General features: G+C 40.2%; 1 protein-coding gene across 1 annotated transcript in view; it reads right to left on the reverse strand.

The window, feature by feature from the left end:
* Positions 1–2,160: 2,160 nt before the first annotated feature.
* The window catches only part of kank4 (KN motif and ankyrin repeat domains 4), a 90,639-nt gene continuing 69,848 nt past the window's right edge, over positions 2,161–22,951 (reverse strand). Inside the window, exons 4-10 of the mRNA XM_008288165.1 lie at positions 19,946–20,039; positions 14,262–14,543; positions 10,864–10,948; positions 10,357–10,576; positions 10,083–10,225; positions 9,372–9,572; positions 2,161–5,469 (exon numbers count right to left, since the gene is read on the reverse strand). Of these exons, the coding sequence (XP_008286387.1) occupies positions 5,350–5,469; positions 9,372–9,572; positions 10,083–10,225; positions 10,357–10,576; positions 10,864–10,948; positions 14,262–14,543; positions 19,946–20,039 (1,145 nt within the window). The 3' untranslated portion in view covers positions 2,161–5,349. The remainder of the gene's footprint in view (positions 5,470–9,371; positions 9,573–10,082; positions 10,226–10,356; positions 10,577–10,863; positions 10,949–14,261; positions 14,544–19,945; positions 20,040–22,951) is intronic.

Raw genomic sequence — 22,951 nt, forward strand, 5'->3', positions numbered from 1 at the left:
GATATTACGGATGTATTACAGAACACTTGTTATAGGTCAGCTGTAATGATTGTAACATGTATTTTCACTTTAGCTAACAAGTTTGAAATGGACCATTGCTTAATCAGTTGCAGAACTGAGACCATCTGCTTGATGACAGTTTCATTAAGTCTGTCTGCAGAAACTGGAGAAGGTTGTACAACTACACAAAGTACAGTTATAGTAGAAACAGTTACTGTTTTTCTGTTATTGTTGAGTAGATTTAGTTTCTTTCTGTTGTTACAGTTTCTTTCAGTTTACTTTCCCTTGAATGTGCCTTTGTCATTTTAATAGATACTGGATGAATGTAGAAAAATAATTACATATTTCTGTGTCAATAGTTATCATCTTAGATTCACAGAATACTTAGATCAAGGGTTACTGACATGACAAATGAAAAATATAATAATGTCCTAATATAGAGGTTTTTAATCGGTAAGTACCAAACTAACTTCGTATGTCTTCTTATGGTTTTTATATTTTTAGCTTTGAAAAACTATTTATTTTTAATACTCACTTTTGTAACAGTTGTTGTAAATCAAGAAACTTTATCCAACCTTGCTATTAGACTCACATTAACATCTTGTTTCAAGAGAAAATACATAAAATAAAAGAAGAAACGCTCTCTCGCTCTGCCCTCTGATCTTTGTGATGGTGCACAGTGTTTGAATTACCTTCACTGTAAAGTCGCCACAGTAGTTTTATGTGTTGTTTGAAAGGGAGCCTGATTTCTAAATGCCCAGCAAATGATTTCAGTAAGAGAAACAATGTTGAATTAAAGCCGCAAGCGGCGATGGACGGGTCCTCGCCCTACGCTTGTCGGCCTGCGCGCACGGCGGGGTGTGATCCGGCATGTGGAGTTTGGGGCAGATCGGAGCAAGTGTGGCCTAGTTACGAGCCACTTCCTGTTTAGTGGTGGGCCACGGCGGCGTGCGTGTTGGCCGGAGTGGAAACACGCTCTGGCTCAGACTTGGAGCACGTGTGTAAAATTTCAGGCCGACTGGAGCACAGACACAGCGCGTCTCGTATTCTGGTGTTTTATGGCGTTGTGGCCAAATTCAGGGGGGCACCATTTCCACGCCGTCACACTTGTGCGGACCGTTTTACTAACGTGTAATCACCACCTCCTGTAGTTTGTGCTGGCCAAATTTCAGGTGTGTACGAGCTTCCCTGTAGGAGGAGATAGATTTTGAAAATGGTCAAAAATGGCCAAAAGTCAGCCAAAACTCTCACAGGGGTTTTTCAAAATGACATACCTCCTGTTGGGTTTAGGGCTTGGCCATTTTGCCAGTGACATGTCCAAGTCCCTTAAAATATCAAATTTTTCGCCAGTCCTGATGTGCGTGGCGATTTCAATGAGTTTTTGAGCATGTTTAGGCCCTCAAAATCGCGTTTCAAAAGTCGGTAAAATAATAATAAATAATAATAATAATAATCACAACGATTACAATAGGGTCCTTGCACCGTTAGTGCTCGGACCCTAATAATCCGAGCAGTTCCAATAGGGTCTTCGCACCCGTTTGGGTGCTCGGGCCCTAATTAATGAAGCAATAACGGGAGAAAAATATTCTCCTGGAATACACTCACATTCATTTACCTTGTAAGAAAACTAAACTCATGCATGAGACTTCAACTGATAGCATGTGTACTGATTCTGAATGACAGAATGCCGTCACTTTAACATATAGATGAAGCCAGCAATACTTTATATCTCATGTCTGAAAAGGCCTTTAGAGAGCTCTTTAGAGAGCATGATGACACCACACACCTCAACAGCACAGAGAACAGCAGACCTCAGATAAGGGTTTTAGATGTGACGTTCCACTTGTTGTTCTCTAAAGAGGTTCTAATCACTGGTACTTAATCTAGATAATAGATACTGGACAGTTTTATGTGTCATTTGATTTAGTATCATACCTTTGTTAACAGGCTCTGTTTCAAGAGGATCAAACATTTGCTTGTTTAAAAAAGTCAACAACTTCCAGTGGATGTACTGTTTGTCTTTTCACAGCTAGGACTGTGTAGTACAGTGGATCAAAATGACTCTTTGTCATGAACACGTCATTAATCTTTGAAACCTGACACATAGTAGCACCTTTGCAGCTCTCTCTGAAATCATAGGGGACAACATGAAGCATTTCATAAGTTTTAAATCTTTATTTATTTAGAAGTAGTTCTCTGGTTTGTAACAGACAAGCCTGTTGTACAAGGAATATTACAGACAGGTTTTTACATTTGACTCTGTCATGTACTTCGACTTTGCTTCTCTGACTGGTATTTAAACAAGGGAAACTCCGCCCTCATAGTCTAGGTCAGTGTCAGATCTGTTTTATATCCCCCACACCCCACATGTCAAAAGTAGCATAAAAGGGCACATGACAGTCCACAACCTCGTCAGTTCATACATGTACTATAACCACCCAACCAAAGTCAAATAATCACATCATCAGGGAACACTCAGTATAATTTTTAATCATCCAAATTCTCCCTTAAGAAGTATCATTTGAATATTTGTCCATGCATACATAAGTATATTATATATGATTTAAAAATATAGCATTTGGAATAAATACTTCATATAATTTTTTTTAGAGCAAACTGTCAGACAATACTTGTTATATACTTTTCACAATACTGTATGTACATATATTTGGCTGGATTTACAGGAACAGATAAAATATATATATATATATTTAATCCCATGTGAAACAGATTCGATTTCAGTTCTTTGGTGTTCGGCCAGATGTGAAATCTTATTGCATCTGGGTCACACCGGATTAAACATAGATGTCACTTCTAAAAAGATGTAATATGCAGGCACGGAAGACCAGATACACCAGAACCTTCTGACAGCACAGATCTGATCGTCCTTTGGCTGTCTGAAATGTGGGAAGCTACACTGACTCTGATTTGTGTTCTCAAACACACAAGACAATCAGTAGGGATCAGAATTGCTGCACAGAGTTTGAGAAATTGAGATTCACTGATGCTGTAAATGCAACTTGGTCGTCGAGAAAATCTGTGCTACTTTGCGACTCAGCAAATCAAGATAAATTTACTAAACATGTTCAGTCAATGCATGTAGCTCCAAGTAATGGAGATACTTCATGTAATCTTCATGGTCAGCCTGTAGTAGTGCCCATGTTTAGAAAGTATTAGGGAATAACAGAATATTGGTGCAGAATCGGTGGTCAGATGATGCTGCAGAAAAAGTTTACAGAGCGAATAAGATGGCGTTGTAATACAAATATATTTTGATGGAAACAAATGATTACATTTGGAATCCAACGTTGGTAAGCTGAGATGTTTGACTCGTAGGTAAGAAACAAACGCTAGAAAGCTCCCCAGAGTTTGATTAGTTTTCTGGAGTCCTGCCTCAATACAAAGTAAGTTATTTTCTAACTGTAAATGCAAACTGGATCGTTGTAGACCACAGATATGGCAGTTAAATTTAAAACTGAGTGGTATTCCCCTTTAGATTCCACCTTCACCGACCTTATCAGACTGACTTTACCCCATTCAGAGATACGTTTTAAGAGCACGGTTATCTCTAGCCATCATGATCTGGAGCAGCAGGAGGCTCACTGTGAAATAAAGTTATTAGAAATAAAATTATTTTATCATTTCATGTATTTATTATAGTAATATATTAGGTTAGATCACTTTGTCTGACATGTGCAGTGTTCACTGATGTGGGAAATGCTGAATTGTAAACATTTTATAGGACCACTGCTCCTGCTTTACAATGCTTACGGGTTTGTGTTAAACAACAGAAAAAGGACTTTACTCCCTGGGAAATACCGCGTCTCTCGGATGGAGGACTGATCTGATTAAGGCAAGACCAAGCTCACTCACCCTACCTGGTTTCTGACTGACATGGTAGTATTTCATTAATATTGCTTCTTAGACTGTGAAAAACAACCTCCCGTTATTGTAGATTTATCATGTTGTCAGTTGTCACTGTTTTGAAATATGAACACCGATGTCTGTTAGTCCTATGATCCATGCCAGTATAGCTAAACTTGCTACATTAGTTTTTTTTTCTTTTCTTGGAATGTGTCACAGCCAGCCTGACATTCATTGTGCATTTTGTAGCAGTTGCATACATGATTTGAAACGAGCAGGCGAACAAGACGTACATTATATTTGAACTGAGGGACGGATAGAGAGAGAGAGAGAGAGAGAGAGAGAGAGCGAGAGAGAGAGAGAGAGAGAGAGATGTTTATCATGAGAACAGACAGTATTACAACATACTGCTGTTTAGTATCACAAGACAGCCAGTAGGGGGAGTAACTGTATTGGCATGCAGCACTTTCTGTTCAGTACAATCTTCTTGTAAGAAGACTTTTTTTGTCTTTCTTCACTATGGTCATATAATATATTATAAAAAAATGTTTTTGTGTCCAACTTTTTTTTTTTTTTTCATCTCTGACTAAACCATTTGTTATTCAATAATCCACACATGATGATCAGTCATGTTCCATACGTGAAAAACAAACAAACATGATTACTATGGCAAAAAAAAAAAAAACAGTACGTTAAATTATGTCAAATAGCCACTGAGTTGTAAGAAATTTTGACAAGAGGATCTATTCTATTATTTAAATTCATATTTAACACTTTTGGAGATATATATATTCATTTATATATACTGTAGTTTGTTCTGGACACCGATATTAGAGAGGACTATTTACTGTACACAAACACAATAAAAAAAGTGCAGTAGAAAATACAGTTTCTGTGTTTGTATGGTTATAATCTGGTAGAATAACATTCTACATATACTATGTTCTCAATAATGGCTTATGTCCAAATATGAAAAGAACAATGTCAATGTCATAAAAGAAAAATAGAAATAATGTTATATTTCATATCATATTTCAAAGGTAGATCATGTGCTTAGTATTTTGCTTTAAGAGTTACATGATGATAAGAAGCAGCAGTTCAGAGCATCTCTCTGTCCACTTGCCATTCTGTTCATGCCGTGTCCTGCTTTGTATTTTCACCCTGTGTCTTCCTTAATATCTTGTCAATCACACTTGTCACCATGGCGACGTCCAATCATCGATCCAGCCGGCTCGCTTTGTTTGTCCGTCCACTTCGGTGGTTGATGCAGCATATCCATGAACACCCACAGGACATGTTGGCAGAGACGTGGAAGAAACGCTTCCTTCTCAGAGGTTTCGGCGCGGTTCCACGTCTTACATGCATGTCCCGTGTGGTGTCACTGTGTATTTATTTCAGGTTTTTTCCCTCCATGTCGGTGGGCAGAGGGTCATGGAAATGGAAAAGTTGTATTCGGCGAGCTGGAATGGTTCGGAGGACTCTGGCTCAGAGGAGGTCTGTGGTAAACGTGGGCTCAGAGGTTTTACCCTCAGCTTGGGCCTTCAGAAGGTCAACTATTTCTTGGTGAGAGGCTCCCTCTGCCACCGACAGAGCAGTCTGACCATTCTAACGGGAAAAAAACAGAGGTAAAATATCAGTTTCACATCAAACGCTCTGCAGTGACTGTTGTGATCCTGACAGTGGCAGTGTTGCTTTGGTTTAAACGCACTTTCGAGTAAGTGGACATCACAGTCAGAATGTGCAGAACATGCTCCACCTGCCCTGATTACCATACAAATAAGATTGTTTGAAGAGTTTAGTATTTTGGAAGTAAAACCCAAGAGTCTGTCTGTCTTGAAATGCCAAACACCTGTTAAGGTCTGCAAAGACCTGAAAAATCGTAATCTCATCTAATCATTTATTTCAGAAAATGTAAAAGAAAAATACAAATTCTAAAACATTTACTGTACATTTTATTGTTACTTTAATATGAGAACATTCTACATCCTTTTTGCAAAGTCAGTACCATTAATTACCTCAATGTGACCTTGTTTTTTTTTTCTCATCTATTGAAAAAAATATACATATATTTTTAATATAACTGATGCAGAAGTGCTTTCTTTCTAAAAGCCAGCAGGGGGTGACTCCTCTGGTTTAAAAAAATAAATCAGACTGTATAGAAATGTATGAGAAAAAAAACAAAATTATCACTTCATATGTTACCTCAATAAACATTTTTCTTATAAATTTGTGGTCTCAGTTGTTAGTTTAAAGACTTTTTCAATACAGCGTGGAGTTCATTTTGTAAATTTTGGCCCCATTAAGAGTGAAACATACAATAAAGCAGCGTACTTTTTATGGCAGGGATACCTTGTGATTGATCGGTCTCTAGAAACAAACGCTGGTATGATAAGCAAATCCACCTCTTGCTTGTTAAGTCAGCTTTAAAAAGAGCATGAAGTAGCCAAATGCCAAACCTGAAGCATACAGTCTATGATCAGAAAGTGTTGTGGGGGGCGGGTCCCTCAAAGGAAGTCCGAAGGCAACTTTGGATTGTTGGTTTCTCTGTTTAAATTTGTAAGGTCTATACCTTACTTTGTTAAGCGCTGTGTGATAACATGTGTTGTAAACTGTGCTATACAAATAAAGTTAAATTGAATTGAATTGAATTGAATTGAATTGAATTGAATTGAATTGAATTGAATTGAATTGAATTGAATTGAATTACTGCTAACAAGCCCAACTAACTTAAATACGAACACCTAATCAGTGCCACAAAGGATGGTCTTTGTTGTTTTTACATTTAGGAAATGGATATTAGTATGAAATTAATAATTCACCCAACATTGGCAATGCTGTTTGGTTCATTTTCAGCTGCTGTATTCATCTACAGTGCAAGGATTAGCCACTTATCAAGCATTCAAATCATGCTCTACTAGCAAATAACAAAAATGAGAATGCTTAATCTGTTCTTGTGTCCTTGTGGATAACAATCTCCCTAACCTGCCGCTTAAAGCACAAAGCTCTCCATAACGCAACCACTTGCAAGCCCACTTCTCCATAGTTTAAGAAGGGTTGTGTGCTTGACACCGAGACACTAATCAAATAATACAGCTGTGAATTTTCCCAGCTGACAAAACTGGCCGTGCTCTGTCATGCTTTCTGTGAAGCTTTTGTTTTTAACTTTCTGCTTCATTCTTGCAGCTTGCTTCCACTTATTCTTTTAATCAAAGGCTGGGTATTAGATTTTTGCAGCAAACAAGGCTGCACAATCAGAGAGACCTCATCTCACGGGAACACAGTCGTCTGAAAACAGTGTGAATGTTTTGTATCACACTGTACTGCTGTAAATTTCGCAACTTGTTAAACAAACTGCTTGACTTGCACGCATATAATTTAGAACTGCTCGCCTCAGTTTTGAGATCGTTCGCCTCCATCGCCACTAAATATAGTGTGTGTGCTCACATGCTGTCAGAGAGCTACGCAGCAAATGATCTACCAGAGACACAGGTTTGATTTATAGGATGATTTAAAGTTGCGTCTGTTTACAGCAGATTCATCTCTGTCAACCACACCGTTCGATCAAATCCAAGTTATATAATATACTGAGCTCTTTTAACACTTTTCATGTTGTGTGCAGTTTTGCAACAGCGTAGTGCTCTGGCAGAGGAAGGCACCGGTCATGATTTCATTGTTTTCTCACCGGGCATCTCAAACTGCAGAGTGGAATTTACAATCTGAAGAAATCAATGGAGCCTACTAGGCTGAACAATCAATCTACTATGTGTGGGCCAGCCACTGTATGACGACAGCATTACTGAGCATCTGACACTGGCCAGCCGAATATCTGATCGCACATTTCAGTGCATCTGTGAGTGAGGTCGTGGAAGTCATGTGACCATTTATGTAATACAAGCATCAAATAATTAGCTGTTATAACGAAGCAGTGAACTGAATGAGACTAATTAGACAGTTGTTCCATGTACAAATAGGCTGCTATGGGGACACAGGTGAATTCACAGCGAGGCCATCTTTTGAGAGCACCGCTGCATCTTTCTCAGTACGATGTTTCATATAAACCAACCAACCACAACATTAAAACCACTGAAAGATAAAGTGTATAACACTGATCATCTCCTTATAATGCAATTCTCTGCTGATAAACCTTGTGTTCTAGGATTCATGTGGATGTTACTTTGACGTGTACCATCCACTTTAACACTGTTTCTGAGCAAGCACCCCAGCAGGACTATGTGCACTACTGTACTACAAAAAGCTCGAGGAACACGACAAAGAGCTCAGAGTGTTGACCTGGTCTGCAAACTCTCTAGATTATAAACTGACCAAGCGTTTACGGGATGCATCAGAACAAGCCTGATTCATAAAGGTCCCACTCTGCAACACACAGGACACAAAAGATCCGCTGCCAACATCCCAGTAGGACAGTCCCAGACACCCCCTTTGTCCAAGTCAGAGCTGTTTTGGCATAATGAGAAGGACCTACACAATATTATGGTTTTATTGTTATGATAGATCAAACACATTAATCAGTGAGTTAAAAAGACCTGGCCTGAGTTACGAGGTGTGTCAGAAAAGTTCCAGGACTGGTGTCACAAAAGATCTATTTCAAATCCAAACTACAAACTGCAAGTTTTCCCCTTCAAAGTAATCCCCCTGCAGTCTAACACACTTTCCCAGCCTTCTCTGCCACGCTGCCATGCGCTCCTGGAAGGATTCTTCCGGGATCCTCTGCAGCTACAGTCACAGCCATCTTGATGTCGTCCACGTCTTCAAAACTGGTCCCCTTGATGACCCCCTTGAGCTTGGGGAAGAGGAAAAAATTACACAGAGCCAGGTGGGGTGAGTAGGGAGGTTGCTCCAGCATGGAGATGTTCTTCTCAGCCAGGAACTGTGGGATGCTCAGGGCATTGTGAGCAGGCATGTTGTCATGGTGAAGCAGCCACCACTTGTCCTGCCACAACTCTTGCCTCTTCTCACGCACTGAACGAAGCAAAAAAAAATCTCTTTGTAGACGCCCTGGTTGAAAGTCTGAAGGGGAAAACTCCTAGTTTGTAGTTTGGGTTTAAAATATGTCTTTTGTGACACCAGTCCTGGGACTTTTCTGACACACTTCGTACATTCTGTAACTTTTATAACATACTAAGACAACAGTTCATCCACATGTAACAGGTAGAGCTGTACCTGTGTAGTTAGAAGACTACTGCCTCTGTCTCCAGATGGCAGGAGGACCAAAGATCTGCCCCATAAGCATGATTCAAATCAGACCTACACAGTGTTATGTGGATAGGAGGGTCTGTGTATCTACACTCTTGCAGGTCACACAGTAGGGAGCATCGTACAAATCACTCACTTCATGTCCAATTATAAAAATAAGAAAAGAGCTGTTAATGAAAATGACACTTTCAGAACTCATCTCACCTTTGTTCCCCTTAAACCATCTTAAATGAGACACGAACCACCTACAAGTTTACAGCAGTCCTGTAAAACAGCATAACTTCCCAGGATACCTTATCTACGAGGCTGGTGTCACAGCGACCTGTCTCCAGCAGCAGACGAGCGATGTTTGTGTGTCCGTGTTCGCTGGCGCACATCAGGGCCGTAGATCCCTCGCGGTCCTGAGCATTTACATTCGCGCCGCAGCTCAGGAGCAGCTTCACCATGGCAACGCGGCCGTGGCTCACCGCGAGCATGAGCGCTGTCTGGCCCGCCTAGAGAAAGAGTGGGAAAAGCAGAATTAGAATTAAACAGCGAGAGGGCAGCTATGAGAGGAAGATATTTATATATGAAGAGTGATGCAGCGTCGGGGAGGTGGGAGGAAAGGAAGGAAGGAGCGGGGAGGTAAAAGTGACGAAGCGATTTAAAAGGTTTGGAATTAATTCTTGCAAACTCACTATGCATACAGTAAATATAACAAAGACTGAGAGTTTATTTCTACACATACATGTAACTTTCTGTGAGCTCAATATGCTTCTGTTACTCTAAAAGCTATTCCTTTCGTTTTCATAAATTCTGTATGGTGCCTGCTAAAGATAGCCCTGCAGTCGAGAAAAAACAGCTGACTCCAACATTCTTCTTGTAAAGTGACCCCTGATTTCTCCAGAGGATTGACTTAATTCCCAGTCTTACCGTTCCTGAAATACAGCATCCTTTAGTCCAATAACACCTCATACACAGCACAACAAATCCACGTGTCAGTGCAAGTATTTAGTGTGTGTTACCTGTCTGGAGCGTGAGTTGACATCGCCCAGCTTCAACAGCTGTTGTGCCACCTCCAGATCATCGGGGCTCTCAGCAGCCGTCAACGCAGCCAGCATCACCGGAGTATAGCCTGCCTTGTTCACATTGTCTGTTTCACATAGACCTGGACACACAGATTGAATAGGCGAGATGAGAGGACATTTTTTGGCAAGGTTACAATATCTTGCCTTCAGTATTTATGTTCACGTGTTCTGAATTCGGTTGTCAGTGTAGCTGAGTGTGTCTGCATCTCACCAGTATCCAGCAGCAGTTTGACCACAGGGAAGTTGGAATGCGAAACACTGTAGTGGAGGGCCATGTTTCCATTACCATCTGTCAGGTTAACGACGTACGGTAGCAGAGTGGGTGTGGTCAATCCCACCTGTCGCAGGTACAACCTGACGGTATCCGCCTGTGACTCTTTCTGACTGGAGACCCTGAACCACTCCTGGTAGAGCACCACTAAAACCTGACGCTGAGGAGAGAGGAAGGAGAGCAAAGATATAAAATGAAAAAGCTGCTTGTGACAGCATTTTTTTTTTTTTTTTTTACTGCTCCCTGAGCATCATTTTTTACTGTTTGGGCTGTTGAGTAGCTTGCATTTCCAGCCCGAGGAACAGCACTATAAACTAAATTACTCCACATGTTTCTACTCTATTAGGTCATAGAGTTTAAAAGAAGATCAACAGAGAAGCAGTTTCCCAAAATAAAAATAGCTTTTTATCCGTTTTTTGATTCTGTACAGCAAAAAGAAATTCTTACCATTTCTTTATCTGGGGATGAAACCTCTTCCATGCGGTCCTTCACATACAGGCAGGCGTCTATAAAGGCCTTGTCAACTTTTTCCCTGAAAACAAAAAGACAGATGATAGAGTAAGGAGTTGTATGTTTGACCGTAAGTAAGTTGGAGGTTATGTAGATAGATTTACCATTCAAGCTGGTGATGAGTGGCGACTTCAAATAATTTGGGTTTCTGTTAAGTGTAGCAAAGGCTCTTGGCCGTGACTGTGGCTGATTCAATTGCATGTTTATGTTCATGTGTTAATGTTCAGACATTATATTGAATAGAAAGAGCAGAGCTGGGGGATGTATTAAATCACATGGTGGTGTTTCTTATGCATGTCTCAGCTTTAGGCAAAAGTAGAAATGCTCCACTGTACATTCCAACTATACCGTAACAAGTAAAGTCCAGCATTTAAACCTTACTTAAATAAAGTATAAGTAAGTATTTTCATGACAAACTACTATGGTACTTAAAATTAAAGTACGTAGCGCAGAAAACTCTCCCCGTGACAGTTATACGATTATATTTTGTATTATTAATCATTATCACTCATGCAATGTAAAAGCAGAACATCACTGTTGTAGTTGCTTGAAGTGAAGCTCATTTTGAACTACTGCTTTTAAAAATATTTTTTGATATTATGCATTAATCTGGTAATTATTTTCTCTACGAACTGTCACTTTAGTTTGGAAAAATTCAGAAAATAGCCAACAATGTTATATTTTTTCTCAAAAAGAACAAAAACACAGAACAAAAACCCCTGAACACTGAGCTAAATGGTTGCTGATCTATACAGGCCAATTCAGGGATTCATCAACTGATCGTTTTAGCTGTGCTTGTACTCACTATAGTGTAGCTGAATTAATAACAAAACATCATATTTTACGAGGTCTCAATATGTTTTGTGGGCAAGAATCTTAAATAATAAAGTAACTAAAGCTGTCACATAAATATAGTGAAGTAAAATATGTAATGTTTCCTTCTAAAGTGCAGTGGAGTAAAAGAATCAAGTGTCATGAGACTCAAATTAACTACCTTAAATTTGTTCATAAGTGCAGTATTTAGTAAATGCTCCAAGTTACTTTCCCTCACTGGTCTGCTTGACCTTTTCTTGGTTCCCTTAAGCTCTCCAATATTGTTGTGTCAGCCAGCACACTTCACACCCAGTCCTATTGTTTTCTTTTTCCGCTTTAATGTGAGAACACCATCAAGTCTGGAAAACAAGATGGCCAAGAGACAGCTACTTTGCTTCTTGTCTAAATTCTGTCAGAGATGAAAACAAGAAAATAAGAGATGCCTTGCGAGCCTCCACAGCTTCACACACATCAGTCAGCCGTCTGACACGCTGATAACACATGCAAACCTCAGTGGTAACACTTTGCTCTGATTCACTGCCCGATAATATCCACAGAGTGCTCAGACTGGTCATCCATCATGCAAACTGTACATCTCCAGCTGCTTAGAGCCTCACCAGGTCACAATGTGTACCCTACTTGTCATCTAGCAATAACACACATGCGCAGCTACACACACCCAAACACATAGGAATAATGGGGCGGGTACTGAGTGATGAGTTAATATAAGCCCTGTCTTATCCCAGGGCCCCCATACACTGCCTGGCCCTGTGGCCCTAAGCCCTGCCCGTATTCCTGAGACTGATAAGTGATCAGTCAGTGGCAGGGAGGACAACACTGCGTCTTATTTGTTTTGCTCTGGACTCCCGGTACTTTATGGAGTGAAGTGTGTCTGTGTGAGTGTCTGAGAGCTTTGATAGTACGAGAGCAGCTTGAATTAAAGTGTGTCGGAGCAAGTTGTGTGTCTGCTTGTGTGAGCTTTACCTCAAAGTGTATAACACAGTAGCTTACAGTGCATGAGTGAGTCCGTGTAGAGTTTTTAGAAAAGTGTTAGTAGGTTTGAGTGTGTGTTTCCTGGATTCCTGTGTGTCTGTGTGTATGTGTGTGTTGCCCTCTGTACTGTATACTGAGTCATCATTCAGCACCTGTCTCAGTCTAGAACCAGCCCATGTCACTGCCATCTACCTGGATGCCCTGTATGTTACATTTTATTTATTGTATGATACAAGCAATTGTTGGGAGGATCCAAGTGAGCAGGTACACATGAACTAAATGTGCCAGAGGGATTGTTGCAGCATTTGCATTTCTGTCCCTGCTGTGTGCATGCGAGCAGTGATGGCAGTATGTTAAGTTCAGAGAATTGAAATGCATAGACATCTGTTTCAACACGCATGTGATTACATGCACACGTCAATACTTCATGCTTATAAGCTGTATGGTTTTGAACCATGGTCTTCATTTTGATCCAAGTTGTTCATGAAAAACTGGGTTGTTAAAATGCTACAGGCCAAATATTAAATACAATATCCTTAACTTAGAGAAATATATTTCTTATTCAGAAATCTATTCAGATATAAACCGTTTTAAAAAATCACGTTATGTCCCTATTTTTATACAGTAGACCCATGTGCTTCTAGAAAACTTGATTTACTAGTGATTGCCTAATTACACAGCTTTCTCCGCCCCTTCTACTATCTGCCTGTTACTCTACAGACTTGCTTCATTCTTTTGATGATCAGTCATTTTAATGACTGATTGAGACGCTCGCCCTCAAGTGTGCAAATGCTCCACCAAAACAATTCCCCAGTCCCTATTGTGCAGGGGCATCATCACTGCATCCTGGGCTTAGCGCGGCCCATGATGGTTGTAAATGGTTTAAAGAAATGCAAACACACCAGGGCATTTTTTTTCCCATGTGGCAGAAGGATAATGAGGTGGAGCTAAATTATTCTTCAGTGCTGACACTGCGCTATGTAGATAAGTCTGTCTATGCAAGACTAATTAACTGTGGACACCTGAATATGTGCTTTCCCATCTGTTTCTAACTCTACATTATATAAATAATGTGGAAAATTGTGTGGAAACTAAATAAAGTCAACAAAACATGTGAGCTCCATCAAGCTATGCTAGTATATGAATGAGTGATCTTCTCATGAAATACGTGAGCTTTGATACACTTCCACAAACTTGTTCTCTCAACAGGCACTTAAACCTTGTTACTCGAAGTACATCACAGAAGGCACTCGACTACTCGCAAATAGGCAAGTAAGTGTGTGTGTTGTAAGAAAGCTTGTAACTAAATATTTTTCTATCGGGCTTCATCTCATGTTGCTTCTCAGTAATCGGAGTCCATATTTGTAGGAGAAAACACAAGCAGCCTACAATCAGCTCTTAGAGTACCCATGTGGTATCACTGTAGCTGCCATAAGAAAAATCTGTAGTTTCATTTCTGAAGCAGCACAGATAACCTCCAGACTCGCAGCTATGGTGAAGCCACTTAACACAAGACTCTGCAGTCTCACCCTACAGCCTCCTCCTCCAGCAGATCATGGATATCTTCTGGATCCAGCAGGCCTCTTTCAACCTCCTTCTCTTCAGCCACAGCACCCCCTACTTCAGCTGAGGCCTCTGCATCTTTTTCCTGGGTTTCTGCTCCCTCTTCAGGCTCCTTCTCCTCCTCCTTCTCCTCCTCCCCCTCCTTCTCCTTCTCTTTCTCCACTTCTGGTTCTGAGCTGTCTTCCTCCTCCGCCTCCACCTTCGACTTCTCGTCTCCGCTGGACTCCTCGCTGGACGTAGTCTCGTATCTTGAAGAGGACACAGACAAGTAAACATGAGCACAATTACGGAAGCTTGACACCCAAAATCCACCAGATAATTCCGTGCGCTGAAGCTTTTCCATACTGAGCGTTGAATGATTTATCAGGTTTTACCTTAAAAGTGAGCAAACTCTTTAAATAAACCATGCAAGATATTTTTGTCCGTCTTCGGGTTTAGAATATTTACTTTCGCATTTCTTCCCTAAAAGTTAGCACATGGATAGAATTTTGATACACAAGCAGCCACATCAATGACACATCTAAGCAGGTAAAACTAATGTGGGAGCAGAAAAGTCAACTTCAGCCAAGGCTGGGTAAATACTAGCAGGTCATTCCCCGCTAGGCCACAAATATGACATGAGAAAGATGCTTGTCTAATGCAGCCTTGGCCCAGATGTCCGACAACATCCTTTACATAATTAAACATACACATAAAAATCCATAGGTGTGTTTACATTCTCACTTATGCAAACCTTGTACAAAACACAGCCTTGTCCGTTGAGGAAAGGTTAATGATGTATATTTAGAGCTGTGGAGGCTGCTGGTGGTGTGTGCAATCACTGCAGTGCATCATGAAGGCACCTCTATGAGGCCGACCATCAGATAACTCTGATACTGAATGCCAGTGATTCATGATTATTCAAAGAAACACACACACACACACTGTCAAACCGCACCACAAGAGGCGTTCAGGGGCCACGGCATTCTCTGGATTCCTGAGCGGCTCAAGGGAGAGCAAAGACACATTGGACCATCCAAAGAGAAGAAATACAAACTTCCCACTTCCTGGTGTGGGCAGAAGCCTCAAGATATTTAGAGATATAAATATTGTTGTCTGGCATGTTTGTCTCATTATAAATAACATCTGCTCATTCTTCTTTGAAACTGAGCAGTGAAAAATAGAAATGTGTAGATATTTATAGTAAAGAACAGGGGGTAAAACAAGGCTCAAGAGACAAACTATTTGTAAACTAGTGTTTTTCCAAGTTATTCGAAGCTCATGAAATATATGAGTGCATGTTTACAAGGCGTGGATCCTTGCAATACCACTAATAATTAATTATTTGTTCTTGAGAATAGCTTCTGGAGTATGTTTGCAGGTCATTGTGAAACCGGGAGGAAGGAACAGACCTCACAACAACACTCTGAAACAACACTGCAAAGGTGAGCAGGTCAGAAAACAGTGAAGCTCAGGAATGTAAGAACAGGAACGTCGGAATAAAACAAATTAACTCCTGGCAGCCGTGTCCTTAATATACAGGAGGTAATACCTCTCAAGAATAACAGAACAACTGGAACTGGTAAAACATGAAAGAAATCTTTGATTAAACATGTGCTCTGCTTTATAATCTAATGAAGGACAGAAGACAAAGAAATATTGAGTTTTTCCACCTACTGAAGTATTGCAATTACAATAATTTAATGTAGTGTAATATTACTGTTAACAATTAAATTGGAAGTTCACAACGTTTTGGTCTCATAAAATAAAGTTTGTGGACCACTGTTAATGTTTTCATGTGTCAATAATAAGGTCAACCAGAAAAAGGTTGATATGCATTAGAGCCAAATTAGTGCAAATTAGGAACACTGCACAAGATAGCATATCAGGTTAGTTTGTTTTACACAAAATGAGACTGAGTGAACATGCAAACATTTATGAAGTTTGTTGAGTTTTCTGCACAAAAAACATCTAATAAGGTTGCAGGTGTCGCATCTGCTGCAGCTTCACACAGAGAGGTGGATCACTGTCTAGAAGTGTGAGTACTGCTGAAGTAGTTACTGTGTGTGTGTGTGTGTGTGTGCGTGCATACTTCTATTACAACCACGACTACTACAACTACTATTAGTACTACTAATAATGATATAATATTTAATGCAGAAATAAAAGGAAATAAAATAAAGAGCTAGAGCCCTCCAGCAGGAAGTTCTATATCTGAGGGTCTCTGCCTGTGAAAGCCCGATCAGCTTTAATCTGGAGTCATTGGAAAGCAGCAATCCACCAATATAGCTGGGAGCTGAGCTATGACGTGCTTTAAACGTGATCTCCAAATCTCAATTAATTCTAAAACTGACCGGTAAACAGTGACGAGAGGCTAAAATAGGGCTGATCCGATTATGTCTTCTGGCTTTTGTTAAGAGCACAGTGGCTGTGTTTTGTACCAGCTGAAGGCCTGGGTTTGTTTTGTTGCTCAACCCTGAATGCAATTAAATGAAACAATGTAAACCAGATGAAATAAAGGCAAAGATGTCCTTCTTGAGATGTGGCAGAGAAAGAACAGACCTGATGTCTGAGATAATGTGGAACTGATAAATGAAAATGTTTTTTATTTGCTTCACAATAGACACAATAGGGCTGCAGGGTGGCACAGTTGGTTAGCACTGTTGCCTCGCAGCTAGAAGGTTGCCGGCTCGCGTCCCGGTGGGGCACCGGAATCTTTCTACATGGAGCTTGCATGTTCTCCCCGTGCAGCGTGGGTTTTCTCCGGGTTCTCCAGCTTCCTCCCACACAGTCCAAAAACATGTTGAGGTTAATTGGTGATTCTAAATTGTCCGTAGGTGTGAATGTGAGTGTGCTTGGTTGTCTGTCTCTAAGTGTAGCCTGTGATAGACTGGTGATCTGTCCAGGGTGTCCCCTGCCTTCACCCTAAGTCGGCTGGGATAGACTCCAGCCCCCCCGCGACCCTAATGAGGATTAAGCGGTGTATAGATAATGGATGGATGGATAGTCACAATAAGCCATTTTCCACTGCAGGAACTTGTGGGTCGTTTTAGAGCACGTTTAAGAACACTGTAGAACTTTTTTGAGGTTGAAAAACTACTGTTAGGGGCTTGATGTTGATTGGTTAAACTTGAAGACAACAGCATGATTGGGTAAACACAACAAAGAAAATTTGTGTACATTTTTTCACCTCTATTGTTCTGTTTTCTTTCACAGAACTGAAGATATAGTATCTATTAATCATTGTTTGAGTCAACATCAGGGTCGACTGAAACAAAAAGGCTAAAAGGGCAGATTCAGGGGTCAACCCTGTAAATGTTTACGCCACCTCCCCATAATAAGCTGCTTTTTCTCACAGGGTAGAAGCACACTTAGTTCTGACAAATGGTTAAGGTTAGCCAAAGTCAGGGTGTGAGGTTAGGTAAAGCATCCACGGAATTTCTATCAGTGAATACAACGTCCTCACAAAAACACGACTTTGTGCGTATACAGGTGTTTCATGTTATAAATGTAACATCAGGCAGCTAACAGAATCACCCCAGCCAGAAAAAATATTCTCCCTGCATAAGAGATACACCTTTGTTCTTCCCACCGCTACCATCTCCTTACTTAAAATTCATCAGCTTTCACACACACACACACACACACACACACACACACAGTCGCACACTCCCACACTGCATCTAGCATCAGCCAGTGCTGACACGAGCACGCTCACACAGCGCGCCGAGACACCATCAGCGCTGACAACTGTGCACACACATCGCATAATGTCAAACACGTATTCATGCGCAAACACACATTCACACTTGCGGTAGCGGCAGTCAGGTCAGATTCAGGGCAGTCTGCCTTCAAATGAGTCGCTGTGACGAACTGTGAGAAGTGGATGAGTGAGACCCAGCTGGGCTTCAAAGTTCAAACCAGATGATCAACATGAAAGCTGTCACACTCTGAATAATTAAGTGTAACAACTGCTCCACGGACAGTTAATTTTCTATCTTGACTTGATATAACCTTTAAAATGAATTAACTAAATGGACTGAATGGGCCCGTGGATTTGAACATGTACAGGAATTTGAGCATTTCTGAGATAAAGATAAAATAAATAAAATTTAAATGTCTTTGATTATTTATTTTACTAGAACTGATGAAAACTTGTATTAGTATACTGAAAAAAGAGAATTATTGGACCAACTGCATCAAGTGGAAACACACTCCTTTTCTTAGAGCTTTAGTTGAGTTGCAGCACAAAAATGAGAAGAAACGTAAATGTCGTGACATCAAATGCGCAATGCTAAAGAAGTAGTAAATCTAATTTTTGCGCTTTCGATGAAGCTAGAATACTAGTTTAAAGGGACAACATGTCATTTCAAGTTGTTAGAATCTGCAAAAGTCATAAGTCAAAAGTAAACTGTCATCTCCACAGCAAAAGAGAGATTTATTTGAAACAGTACTGTCATTCAGCTACAGCTCAGATACACTCTTTACAGTGCATGTGCCCACAGGTTTAACGATATTCAATAAAATGACTGCATAAAAAAATTATGGTACTACTAACTAGTGATGCATGACATTAAAATTTTTTGGCAGATACCAATATTAAGATTTCTGATATCACCTGGGCGCCCCTGTAGCTCACCTGGTTGAGCGGGCGACCCATGAACAGGGGCTGTAGTTCCCCGGCGCGGCGTTCGTGAGTTCGACTCCGCTCAAAACAATTTGCTGCAAGGTCTCCCCCCATTCTTCTCCCCCCTTTCCTGTCTCACTCTCTCACTGTTCTGACTAATAAAGGCAAAAACACCAGAAAAATAATCTTAAAAAAAGATTTCTGATATCGCCGATAACCGATACTAATGATGTTGATATTCAATTTTTGTTCACACCGAAAAATTAGTAAAAGGAAGCACTGTGAGAACATGAAAACGATTTAAAAGAAGCCCATACCAAATTAGACCCCATAGTCTCCTTTGTTACATAACAAAAGTAAAACATATTTTAACATATTTAATGTTTAAGTAAAAACATCTGTGAAATAGCAGCAATATAAAAGATAGAGACAAAGGCGCTCATGTTAGACAATCATCGGTTTTTCACATCAGCTAAATTTGTTCATCAGACGGATACCGATATATGGGAAATAACACTAATATCGGCTGATGCCGATGTGGTCACTGATATATTTACTACTACTAACCTTTTATTTGTTTCCATACTTATGTCTCATGTCTCCTATCTACTCTGTGTAAGCACAACCTGCAGTTCAGCTGAGGAGTCCCTGAATTTTTATCACTCTACTGTTTGTTCTTGTTTTTCACATAATGTGGCTACTGCAAGTACTTTATGTTTTGGCCCAAGTGATTTTGATGAAATACAACATTTTTTGCTTAGATTTGCTTATTTTTTCCATTTGAACTGCATATCACATGTGATTAGTGCAAAAAAGACTGTCAGAAAGCTGAAAATCCAACAATGGTGTGAATAAACTGTACTTTTAAACCTTCTGGCACATTTTGGGGTTCAGAGGGTTAATTATCCTGTAAGAATGTAAAGCAAAACATGCAAAGACACACATATACCACATATAATAAGTAAGTAAATAAAGAAAAAATGCAGCACTCAGAAAGGTATAAATCACACAGGAATTGGATGCTGATTAAAAAGAAGATTTTACCCTCCATTCACCCCAACAAACTTCAGGTTTTTCTTGGCACCCTTGTTCCCCTGCTTGTCAGCAACACCATTTTTCTTCATAATAGATTTGAGACCTGGTGAAGAGGGGGACACGGAGAGAAAAAGAGAAGAGGAAGAAAATGAAAAACCAGGAAAGGAAAAAACTCATTAAGTTTCTGTGGAATTCACATATGTATTTGTGCGGAGTCAACCTACAGTATTATGTTTATCTGTGTGTTAAGATCTGTCACTTCTATGCATGCATGGTTAGGTTTCGATCAAAGTAAAACTGCCTGATTTCTGGTGGGAAAAATGAGTCCATAAACAACTATGGTTTTCAAATCTTTCTTTGTGTCACCAGTATGTCTGCCTGCCTGTTTCTGTCTGTGATGGTCTGGGAATTCCAGTGCGTTTTGAAGATATTAAACAACGTATGGATGCAATTAGAAGCGAGTGTAGCTCATCAAATGATGTGGAAACCCTGCGTTAACATGGGAAGTGGAAACAAGAGTCTTATTTATATGCTCCAGCTCTAAAACAAATGTGAGGGAACAGCCTCCCACTGTCAAGAAAAATGACCTTTGCTTTAAAAAATAGCTAACCTGAAGACATTAAGGATCTCACATTGCTTGCAGGATGACAGCTACACTTTAAAATAAGTCCGCTGTGAGAAGAATTCTGAAGCACATATTCCATAAAATCCACTTATTGAATAAAATCAACTTACTCATAGTTACACAAAGTATTACACAATATACACGCAGGTCAAGATTACATGCCTTATTGACAACATACAACCTTGACATTGTCAGGGCTACTTATATATGTAACTGCCCCATAATTGATTCTGCATGGGCTCCTTTGCTGACTCCCTCTTGGCTCTAAGCCCAGTAAGGCTGTCTTAGTTGTGCCTGACAGCAGACATGGTGCAGAGGATCTGTAATGTTTTATGCAAGGACATTAAGGATGTGGCTTTGAGCCAAAAACCACCAGCAAAGAAGATCCTAGCGACCACCATCCCAGAAGAATGATGCTGTTAGATCGAGTGTCTCTCAGGAGACAGCAACACAGAGTGGGAAAGTTTTGAAGATTTTTGGAATTTGAATACAGCCTATCTCTAACTTGCATTAAATAAAACAATCGTCCGATTTAACGTTCCCTCACTTTGTGATCAAGAGATCTCTGACACACTTTGCTCATTCATATAAATCACAAAGCTTAGCTTCAGTCTCTGATGACTAGTAGAGTGAGAGGAATGGTTTCTTTTTCCAATATTATCCGTAGCGGCTGATATGATGTAAAGGATATCAGGCTGGGAGTTTCAGATGTCAAAGCTGTGGATGGCAAACTTCAGAGAAACAGTGACATTCCTAAAAAAAAACCCACAATCACCCACTTCACTTAAAAGCACTCCTGTATACTGTACTCCCTGCACTGAACTTAACGTGAACTCTGAACATAAAATATGCGTGTGATAGCAGAGTGATTCTGTGCTCCAGCTCCTGGCCAGAAACGGAACAGTGAGACATTAAGGGAGGGAAGAGAGGCATCGTGTTTGATGTATGTGTGAGGGCCTGTGCTCAAGTCCACTCACTGCAAGTAAGTGCCCATATGCATGCGTGCACTTCCCTGTGTGAGTGTGTATTCTTAAATAGTTTTTGGAAAAAGAAACATGTGCTTGATGTGCTCTTGGAGGTCAGTGAACCATGTTGTTTCAAGTCATCAATAGTTACTATATCTCTGAAACATAGCATGTATTGCATATCGACTTAAAATGAGCTACCACCGAGCTATGAATATAAATGTGTTGTATATAGTAAATAGCAAAGCAAGTTGTGCCAAGTGATAAAGAAAAAGCACAAGAAGTGGCTCAGGTGGTGGAGTGGGTTGTCCACTAATCCTAAGGCTGGTGGTTCAATCCCAGGCCCTGCCATAAACCAAAGTGTCCTGGTAGCAGGTGTGTTTTGTGTGTCTGAATAAAAAACACATTGCATAGCACTTTGTAGGCTTGAGTTCACTTGGCCTCTGCATTGTTAGAGAAGTGCCACAGCAGAATATACTGAGAGTTGGTGGATAGATGCAGCATTAAATCATTGAGTCCACATTAGGTGTTGACCCATATGGTTCTCTCAAGAGCATTATTTTATATTTGGAGTCCAAATACATTTGCACCAAAAATCCTGGTGTCAATTTAACACAACACTATGTCGGAATGTCTTGGTTTGTTTATGTGATATATGTTTATTTAAGATAGACCCTTACAACATTTATCCTTCAGTGTTGATTACCCCTGACATGCAACCAGTCACATAGTGCTCTGAGGTCACAGAGTGGTGATTACAGATAGAGAGAGGAAGCTGCATTAGAACCAAATTAGTTTGTTTATAAGTGCGTATATTTAATGGGAATCTTTGAAAAAAAAAAATTAGCAGAACCAATAATTGAAAAAATGCAGAGTATCAGATCCAATAATCGACCTGACTGATATTTGAACGATCCCTCGTCATTAGACTCCTGGCAATGTATCATGATGAAGTACATGCAAAATATCATATTTCAGACAAGCTGAGAATTTTCCAGACAATGCCCTTCACTTTGACCCTACCGCAGCGTTGCAAACCTGATAAATCAGGTAAACAACAATCATTGTGTTGATGTAGCACTATTGATAGGACCAAAAGACATAATCTGACAGCATATGGTCCCAATGGTGTTTCTAAATAATTGAATAGGACTGGTGGGTTTCAGGTTTCAGTCAAAAGAAACTGCAGCCACTAAGACAGACCAGCATGCTGTAAATACACCACTTTGTTCTCAGTATGATAGTAAGAGTGTGCATCTAACACTAGCTGACAAAATATGCTGGTCTGCAGGGTAGACCAGAGCTCTATGTAAACAAGTGGCACCACAGAAATCTGTCACACCATTCTGACATGTCTGGCTGCTCCTGTCTGCATTTCGTATTCCCAGCTGCTATATGTACATGTTAATGTTACCTCTTCTTTGC

The sequence above is a fragment of the Stegastes partitus genome, unplaced genomic scaffold (assembly GCF_000690725.1).
Source record: "Stegastes partitus isolate 25-593 unplaced genomic scaffold, Stegastes_partitus-1.0.2 Scaffold544, whole genome shotgun sequence".
NCBI classification, from domain to species: domain Eukaryota; kingdom Metazoa; phylum Chordata; class Actinopteri; family Pomacentridae; genus Stegastes; species Stegastes partitus.